General features: G+C 26.7%; 1 protein-coding gene across 1 annotated transcript; it reads left to right on the top strand.

Moving 5' to 3' along the window:
- Positions 1–389: 389 nt before the first annotated feature.
- LOC105365718 (girdin-like) lies at positions 390–10,002 on the top strand. The gene is made up of 7 exons (XM_011503951.1): positions 390–455; positions 676–767; positions 2,163–2,472; positions 3,206–3,653; positions 4,614–4,964; positions 5,127–6,967; positions 9,901–10,002. Exons 1-7 carry the CDS (start codon positions 390–392, stop codon positions 10,000–10,002), a joined length of 3,210 nt encoding a protein of 1,069 aa, XP_011502253.1.
- Positions 10,003–10,469: the final 467 nt, after the last annotated feature.

Genomic DNA, 10,469 nt, shown 5'->3' with positions numbered 1-10,469 from the left:
TAAATAATTGTATATATAAAGGGGAAAATTTCGTTACGATAATTTATATACGACAGATATTTCGTGGTTAGCGAGATTTCCAATGGATTTGCATTGTTATAATACAATCATTTGAAAATAAATACTTTTCATATATCCATCACATGCTTTGTATTAAATACTTTCTATTTCACTCATAAACGTTAGATTATTAAATTTTATTGATTATTAAACTTTCTTTATATATTGCGGTCAGTATGATTTGTAATTTAAGTTTTTTTTGTTATCTAGAGCTATTATAAACTAGTTCATTAACATTGATAAAAATATCAATAAATATTTTTTATATTTTATGTTATAATAGTTATTTTAATAAAAGCAATTAATTCATTTTTAGTGAATTCCATGTCATGGGAGCCAAAGTCATGGGAGTATCAGAAGTTGACGAATTTTTAAACGGCCCATTAGTTACTTGGGTAAGCAAAATTCATATACATGCTACGGGTTTTAAGTAAAATGTTATACGTGTCATCAATTTATAAATATTTTTAAAAATATGGCATTGAATAGATAATTATTATCTTGGGCAATATTAATTAAAGAAAAATTTTTTTGTGTATTTTCTTGAAATTTCTGATTCAAATAGTAATCATTCTATTAGAACATATAATAAAAATATATTGTTTTCTTTCACAGTTTAAAAGCAATTTTGAATCATTTGCTGATGAAAAACTTACTTACGAGGATTTAGTGGATGGTGTTTTAATTCACGATGCTTTTCTTCGAATGTAAGTTTATACCTTTGATAATATCTTAATTAATTTAATTTTCTTGATTAAAATGTTAATTAAAAAAATATATATAAATATTTTAAGAAATAAACGATTACATTTATCTATAATCTTCTCATGAAAATCTAATAGACATTATCATTTCAAATATTTATTCGTGCATTCAAAAACATTTTTGCTATTCATATAATTATAAATATGCGTATGCATTGTTTGAAAATACTTTGTTTCATTGAATTGTAATAATTTTTTTTATACCCATTTTATATTTAATTCAAATTTGAAATATTTAAAATAATTTTACAATATCTAGTTTAAATAAAACATTTTTTTAGCTACATTTACTCACTTGTGTAAATAAATATGTATCAACAGTTATAGTTATTAAAAATTGATAATATATAAATATATAATTAAATTATGGTTATATATTCTATAAATGTCTGCCTTAATTTGTGTATTCAATAATGTAATAATTTCAATAATTTTTTCTTAATATTAACATTATTACAAATTATTTACAAAATATTTAAAATATTTTATGAAGCTTTTTATAATATATATAACTAGAACAGTAAACATTTATTTTTATTTATGTTATTATTAATATAAATTATGTTATTAATACAAATATGTATTAATACAATTTATGTTATTATTAATATAAATTTATTATCAATAAGTTCAATAATTAGTTTACATGAACAAAATATTTTCAAGAATTATTCTGTTTCCGTTATCTTTTCCTAATGTTATGAGAATCCTAATGATATGTGGATACTTAAAAAATTATTTCTATCGATTCTTATCATACATAATAAATATCAGTATATCGTATCTATACTATGCAAATTTTAACTATTCTTACAATACGTAATTGTTGCTAGTTTAATTGTATAATTCAATTTTAATCTATTTTATAAAATAACTGATACATCTAATAATTTATTAATACAATAGTTTGATATTGAACGCTTTAATTAAATTCATTTGATGATCGAGACTAAATGTAATTTTATATTGCTTTCGAATACAAATTAATCATAAAAACAGTCAGTGAATTATGCACAGTAATTGTAAAATATTGAAAATTGAAAATTGCAAATTGTAAATTAGCGTTGAAATGATGCACCAATTAAATTTTATAAATAAAAATTATGTACATACATTCAAATTATTTCTATTCTGTTAAATAACAGATCATATGTTTTTATTATTTCAGTTATATAGTGGCCACGATCATTATTACGTATTAATTATAATAAATTTGTAGACGAATGACAACAAACAAAAATAAACTGTATAAATTGATAGTGATTTCAATTAGATTATTAAATATGATTAAAACAAATTGACTTAAAAAAATAAAAATAAATATGCCATGTTTTTCAGGGATTTGCATGTTCAGAATAGCGATATATCAGCGTCGGGCAATGATGCTTCAATTCGACTACACAACCTTACGCAAATTCTGGGCAATGTTCGATTATTCTATGAGGAAGAGCTTGGTCACGTAATTTTACGTCTTCCCGATATTCCTCATCTTGCAAAAAACCCTCGTCTCCACGTGCAGGGAGCTAAGCTTCTGCTTTGTCTGTTGCTTGGCTGCGCCGTTCAATGTCCTAACAATGAGCATTTCATCAGCAAAATCCAGCAACTGGATGAGGCGACTCAAGTTGCGATTGCTGATTGTATTGCTCAAGTAATTCAATTTTTCGAATAAATTTAAATTAGAAGTTTAACGAACACAAATTATTATTGCTGATTGGATTTATAATTGTACACATTCTCTTACGCGTTTCAAAATTTAAAAATTTTGAAACTAGATTTCAATATTCAACTGCAATACTGAGCTATAAATAAATTTATAATTTATATTAATAAAAGCACCAAGCTTCTAAATTACAATTATATAATATTAAAAATGAGTACAATTACAATAAAATTTTAAACAAATTGCTTATTTAAGTAAACTACATTATTATAAATACTTAAATTATAATTTATTTTAAATATTTCTAATTTATTAACGCATTTGTTTAAATATAATTTATTATAATAGTTTAATACTATATATTAATTATAAATCTAAAACGAGACAACTACTGACGCACAGGAATTCCCATGTTTTTTACTTATTTTTATTAATATTAATAAGAAATTTTTTATGCATCGTTCCTTAAATTTGATGGACAAAAACTTGAAAAATAAAGTAATTGTTTCTAACTTATTATTTTATAAAAAGAACAAAGTATTTATATTTGTCGAATAAATAACTCATTAATATGTAAAAAAAAGGAAGAATAATTCAATACAAACAATGTAATAAAGCTATCAAATTTAAGAAAGAAAGGTGAGCATAAATGGGTAGATATTACGGACACATTTGCGTATATAAGCAACTTAGAATGAAAACATAAAATATTTGGTTACAGGTGGTGCATGTACCGGACATCGTATTGAGTATAGACATGTTAAGGTCCAGCGGAGCCAAAGATCATGATTTAAACGACATGGATAATGTTCAAAGGGCCTTTGAGAACGTGCGTATGATTTATCGGGAACGAAATTTGTATCGAGATAAGTTGTGCAATGCTGTACGTCTTGCTCGTCATAACGAGATCGGCACTACCTACCAAGACATCTCCATGATACTCGAGGAGGATGAACTAAATAGCCTTCAAGAGCTGCTCAACTACTCAGCGAGATCCGATCGCGAGGAAACCCAGAAACGAGAAGGCGAGCTTCTTGAATGGAAATCTAAAGTCAGAGCACAAAGAGAAGAGCTCAAGGAGAAGGTCGATGATCTTCAAGAGTGTAAGGATGAGCTACAGGACTGCAAGTTTCAACTTTCCAAATTAATGAAGGAGAATGAGAGACTAGGTACTACATAAGCTATAAATTTTTAGTACTAACATTTGTAAAAATAGAATTACTTAATCGTAGGTCAAACAAATGATAAAACTAATTTTTGGTTATAAATTAAAATATTTAGTAGATGATATATATTTACAATGGTTAATGTAATAAATATAGATGCAAAAACTGCTAGATTAAAATTTTGTTCTTAAATTGAAATCGATTGAATGATAAATATAACTAACTGGTTTTACGAACTAGATAGTTAAGTACTTTGTTTAGCTAAGAATTTGGATAATGTAATTCAATTATAGCTTACGTAGAAACTAATTAATTATAATAATTGAATAATTATGGATATAATTATGGAAAAAATTAGGATTTATGGCTCAATATTTTTAATTAGCAGATGATTCTTATTTGTTTATTTATCTGTTAAAGTAAATTTACAATAAAATTATAGTTAATATCAACTGCTTTTGTTTGCACTTATAATATAAAAATGTAATTTTTTATCTTCTTTTACTCATTTTATTTACCTATTATTTCATTATCACGAACAATAAAATTTGAATAAAATTTACTCGATATTAATTGTCAATTTATTAATTAAAAGTTTACATTTAATTTGAATTAATCCCCACTTTTATATATTTACATATTTCATTATTTCCAATTTATGCAGGAAATTTAGTTTTCAAAATTCTTTGCTTACGTTAGCATATATTATTAAAATCATTAATATCAAATTTTGATTATTTCTTAGACTATACATTGAATTACATTTTAAACATTTTAATAGAGTACTTATATATGAAGCAAATATCTTTTTCATCCATATTAAAAATATAAGATTATGTATTTGTAAATTGGAAATACATTGATCTTATTTTATTTAATAATTCGTTCTGACTGATTCATTCATTCTGATTCATTGTAATTAATAGATTGTATTTATAAATGAAAAAAAATTTTTTGAAACAGTATCAGAGGCTAGAAATGCAAAGTCTTATCGTGATGAATTGGATGCTGCGAGCGAGAAAATTGAAAAGGTCGATCGACTCGAACAGGAAATTGTACGGTATAAGGAAAAATTGTCATGCATCGATTATTATAAGACTCGGTTAGAAGAAATACAACAGCACAATCGACTTCTCCTCGAGAACAAGGAAGTGTTAATGGAACAAGTGAACTCCTACAAGGCTAAGGCCGACAAAGTTTTAGATCTTGATCAACAAATGTTTAAACTTAAACAGCAGTTGAACGATTTGTTATTGGAAAACGCGGCTAATAAGGAAAAATATCAAGAAATATGCGAAGAAAAAAATCAATTAGGTAATGAATTTTAATAATTCTTTTTTATATAAATTATTTTTATTCCTATGTTTTAACTAATTTAAAGTTAATACCTAGTTTAAAAATTAATATCCAATTTCAATAAAGTATAAAACAATCTAAATAAATTAATATGCACTAATGGGAACCCTTCATTTTCAGAACGTTTTGTGAAAGAAAACACAAAAGAAGTCTTTGAAAATGGTTTCATTTTAGACTCTGAGGATTTCTCACTTTGCTTAGATAACAGTCTATCCGAACAATTGACTACTAGTGCACAATCGGAAACTTTGAAACTCGAACTTGAAAATCGACGACTCTCGACGCTTGTTGATTCATTAAAGGAAAATTCTTTTTACGAGAATTCTTTAAAGGTTTTAGATCTTGAAAAGGAAAAGAAGAAGCTTTCCCTGACCGTTGATGCTCTGAAAGAAGATTTGAGAAAATTATCTCAAAAACATGAGGAATTTGAAGGCGACTGTAAAAAAATGGATGAGATAGATAGTACTGAGCAACAAAATTTGCTCGATTTACAATTAAAATATGAAAATTTAGAGAAAAACTATGCTATCGTCGTGAGAGAAAAGAAACGATTGCAAGCTTTGTTGGAAATTAAGCAGAAACGATCGATGGATTGCCCGCGTAGTGCAATTGATGTAGATCAGAGACTAAACGAACAGAAGGTTATGAAAGATGTCGTAAATGAGACCAAAATTAAACAAAAAGACTTAGAATCAAAAGTCATTGCACTGGAGACAGAAAAGAATATTGCTTTAATCGAATTGGAAAAACAACGTAAATTAGTACAGGACAAATCAATTATACTCGACAATGCTTCGAAGGTAATTCAAAATCTTGAAAAGAAACTGAAAATACTAGAAGCACAAGTGGATGAATCTGCTTTGGAGATAACTAACTCTAAGAATATTATAGATTTAATTGACAACAATTCGTACAATACAATAAAGTTTAACAAGTCACCAAATAAAACAAAAAAAGATGATAAAGTATCAAATTTTATGAAAGATGGTAAAGAAAAGGTAAGATTTCAAGATTATATTGATTCTGTTGATGTGGAAAATCAAAAAACTATTTTTAAATTTGTCAACGGCCAATTAATTGCTGAAAATGAAATTATTCAAAAATCCCGAGAGAAGAACGATTTTAATCAAGAGATTAATGATCAACTGAATAGCGATTATCAGAGAGTAGCGCAAGAAAGAAATTTGTTGAGAAATCAATTAAAAGATGCAAAAATAAAACTTCGATTTTACAATCAATCCATTGAAAATCTTGAATCCACGTGTAAATATTTAGAAGAAGAGTGCAACATTTTAAAATCCAATAAAATAGAGCATACTGAATTGAAAGAGGATTTTAGTAAGTTGTATCAAGCAAATATTTCTGTAACCGCCGAATATCGTAAAATAAAATCCGAATTTACGAAGATTGCAACGAATTACACAAATTACCAAAGTAAGCTTGATTCAAAAAATGAAAAGATAGTTGATCTTGAACAGCAGATCGTCAAACTTAATCATCGTATAGATGTATTGATGCAAATCAATGAAAGTTTGGACAAAGATAAAAGATCTTTGATGGATAATGTTTCTCACTTATTGGAGCAAAATCATGAATTAATCAAACAGTCGTTAGAGGATAAGGAGCATTATCACATGGAGGAGCGTAAAAATAACGACAAAGTAATTAACCTTAATAGGCAGAAGGAAAAGCTCGAAGAAAAGATTATGGACCACTATAGAAGATTAGAAAGTTGTCCTGCAAGGAAAAAAAATTCAGGCACTAGTATTGTGAAGAGTACTTTCGTTAAAGTTCGTAGAGTAGGGTCCGAATTATTTAATAGGAGTAGACGATCTTGGGCCGAAGAGATTTCCCCTGCAGTGGAGAGATCATTTGATTTTGAGTATACGAAAGGAGAAGGATCTGATTTAAGTTTAGAATTTGCATTCAATGATGAACAAGTTCACGAACTCACCCACGGGGTTAGATCTCGAAATTCCGTTAATTAATAATAGTTAAGATATAATGCATTATATATTTTGTACATAGTAATCTAAGATCGTTAAATAATGTAATTGCGTAATTAAGTGCTGTGATGATTCAAATAAAATATTGTATTAACATATTTTTCATAGAATTTAATTTAACGGATAAAGTAGAAAGAGATAAAAACTCTGTACATAATTATAAGTATTTTTTTACTGTATATAATTATAAATATTATTATGTCATGATTGTAATCTGTGCAATTTCATATTTATCTAGTTTAAATTTGCAATGTAAAAGAAACTTACGCTATCGTGAATTCATGTTTCTTAAAACTATAAAATAATTCGAATATAAATCCCATTATTTTTATTAGTTTATATGTAAAAAGTATGTAATAGCTGCAGTATAAGCTGTAGTTAAGTTCCAGTAAATATGTAAGTTTCGTAGTATTTGTGTAGCATAGTTTGTGTTATATAATATTAATTTTTTATAGAACAATAATTTATTTTTAGATTAATCTTTGTTTTCCTTAATTGCACCAGGAAAATCATAAATATTTTTCACAAATTACAAATAAAGATTGAATAAAACTCGTGAAACTCAAGAAATTTTTGTAGCTTTAACTTCTTTTAGCAATAATTGTTAAAGACATTAAAATAAGTGAAAATTGTATTTAGATCAAAATGAGTTTAAACTAATTATAAAACATCTATTATTTTTAAATTACAATTTTATGGTTTTAATAAAAAGTGTAATCCATACAAAATACAAATGTAATTTAATATTATTTAATACAGTTTATTAATAATATAAGTTTTGATGTAAAATATTTATTGTAAAAAATGGTAAAAAAAAGTGTAATTATATTTATATGCACTTAATTATTATAATGAAAATTATATGTGTAAAAAGATATATTATATGAATAAAATGTTATAAAATATTTATAGTGGGAATTATTATCTAGCAAAGTATACTATTATTTATAAACATAAACAATAATGTCATTGATATTTGTGTGCACAAAAATTGAAATATTAAAATTACAAAAGTTCAGACGCAAATAATTGTTGAACGTTTTTCATATTGTAAATCGATAATTGTAATTGTTTATAACTTATATAGTATTTATAACATTAAAAAATTGTTGATTTACATTTTATATTTATTAATAATACAAAATCTTATATAGTGCAGTATATAATTATAATAAACTTTAAAAGTTATATTTATTTAACCTTTTTAAATGAATATTTATATAACATTAATTTGAATTAATTACATATAATTTCTTAAATATAGCTAAATAAATAGATATAATTATAATAATTAAATAAAATCTAGGGGTTTAACATAAAATAGTAAAAATATAAAGGAAAATAAGATAACGCATTTTAAATATTTTATAAGCTAAAAAATAGTCATTTTATATGAATATGAAATAACGTAAAAAAAAAATTAATTTATGGTAACATATATAATATTTTTATTTAGCTTGTATAATTACAGAAACTAAAATATTCTAATTTTGGATTCCGATTAATATTATTTTTTATCATATCAGTAATAAAAGGATGCGTATGAATTAATTATGTTGCAAATATTTAAAAGTATATATAGCTATGAACAATTCATGATTATGAATCTGAAAAATCATAAAAATTCGTTATTTAAACTTCTCTTATATTCGATACTTTTATGATGCTGTAGAAATTATCGATTATACATTAAGATTTAGTTATAACTTATAAAGGACAATGCACTAAACGAGTTATAGACCTCTTGTATCTAAATGAAAAAAAGGTAGGCATTTCTAATTACCCAGTTAGATTATGTCTTACAAGAGCAATACACTGTCGATCAACTGAGCAATACAATGTCTTACAAGCAATAATAAAATATAATCAATTCTAATAAAACAAACATTTAAGCTTAGAAATAAAGAAAATTACTTGGTGGTAGTTTTGGACGGAACTTCATTTACAGAATCTTGATTGAGAGCCATAAATTAATAGTTTGATAATATAATATTTTCTTACAAATATTGCTTTAGAATCAATTTTTATAAGAATCCATTAAAACTATCAAATGTCTTAAAGTGACTACCTTATTAAACTTTTTTGTTAAAATATTATATGTGCTAAAAATCAAATATTGTCTAGTAGAAAGTCTGTGCTCAGCGAAAAACTGCTATTGCAAAATATCTTACATTTTCATATTTACAGGGTAACTTACATATTTGCAGGGTAATTGATTTATCTATTACCAAGGGTAATATATCGATCGTTTAAACCCCTAGTATACATTTCATAATCTATCGATAACAATTACATTAGACCTTAATAAGTTAAGTTTAGTGATAAATGAATTATGAATATATTACAAGTTCACCTATGATCAAAATATGATAGACAATGAATGTATCTATTATATGCAAAAACCTATTCAGTCTAATTAAGTTCAATTTAATTAACTGTTCAGTCTATTTAAGATTAATTTTGCGAAATGTAAGAAAAATTCAAGATTCAGTACAAAGCTTATATATAAAATTTATTCGATTATTTATTTGAGATTCCGAGAACCTCTCACGAGTGTTAACTATGTGTAATAAGTTGTTACATCCAAAAATAAAATGTGCAATCGCATCTATTGCTTCTAACACCACAATCGCCTCCATTGCTATCAGTACCAACTAGGCGGTCGCGTGGATATTTAAGGTAAGCACGCCTCGAGAAAACATGCTGTCTTAATAGGAACGCCAAGGAAGAAAAAGTTTCTCTTTATGAAGCCATTATAGAAGGAACAAACGTCATTGTCCAGTGCAGATTAGTTAACAAGCAGTCAAGGGTGCTGACTGCATTACGAGAAACTATGCGGCTAGAGCATAGCATATGCAGCTAGGCGTGTATGCATATATATTTTTTAGGCCACACGTCCCATATTGGAGTGTGAGCATATTTCTGCTATTCGTTACAACATTAGCAGAGACCACGACATCGTCACCATCAAGGTGCAACCACATCATTGAGACAAGACAGGGCTTACACTTTTCTGTTACCAGTGAATAATGCTTATTGTTAATGTAACATCACGAGTCATAACAGCCTCCCACCATCAAGAACATCCTCTGTGATGGAACGGACCATCGTGGATGAAGTCACCCGAGTCATGGCCAGATCAGCCTGCATTGGACGAAAAACTATGCGAACAAGAAACACGTCCCAGCACCGTACTCATAGCCACAGTACCCGAAATCAATGGGACCTAATCCACAAAGTTTCAGCTCTCACAGAATTGTTGCGAAGGACAGCACTTTGTCTTCATCGCATGATTGAGAAAAAACCATGAGATGACCATGAATACAGCCTTGGAAAGGGCAAGGATCTTCTGGATAAAAGCAACTGAATCCGCATACTTTCCTCAGGAACTTAAAGGTCTGTGCTCCAAGTCTCATCGTTCAGCGAATCATGCATTCAGTCGACTATCAGCATACGT

The sequence above is a fragment of the Ceratosolen solmsi genome, unplaced genomic scaffold (genome assembly GCF_000503995.2).
Source record: "Ceratosolen solmsi marchali unplaced genomic scaffold, CerSol_1.0 scaffold53, whole genome shotgun sequence".
NCBI lineage: Eukaryota > Metazoa > Arthropoda > Insecta > Hymenoptera > Agaonidae > Ceratosolen > Ceratosolen solmsi.
The sequence above is the reverse complement of the archived record's forward strand: the minus strand, read 5'-3'. Positions and strand labels throughout refer to the sequence as shown.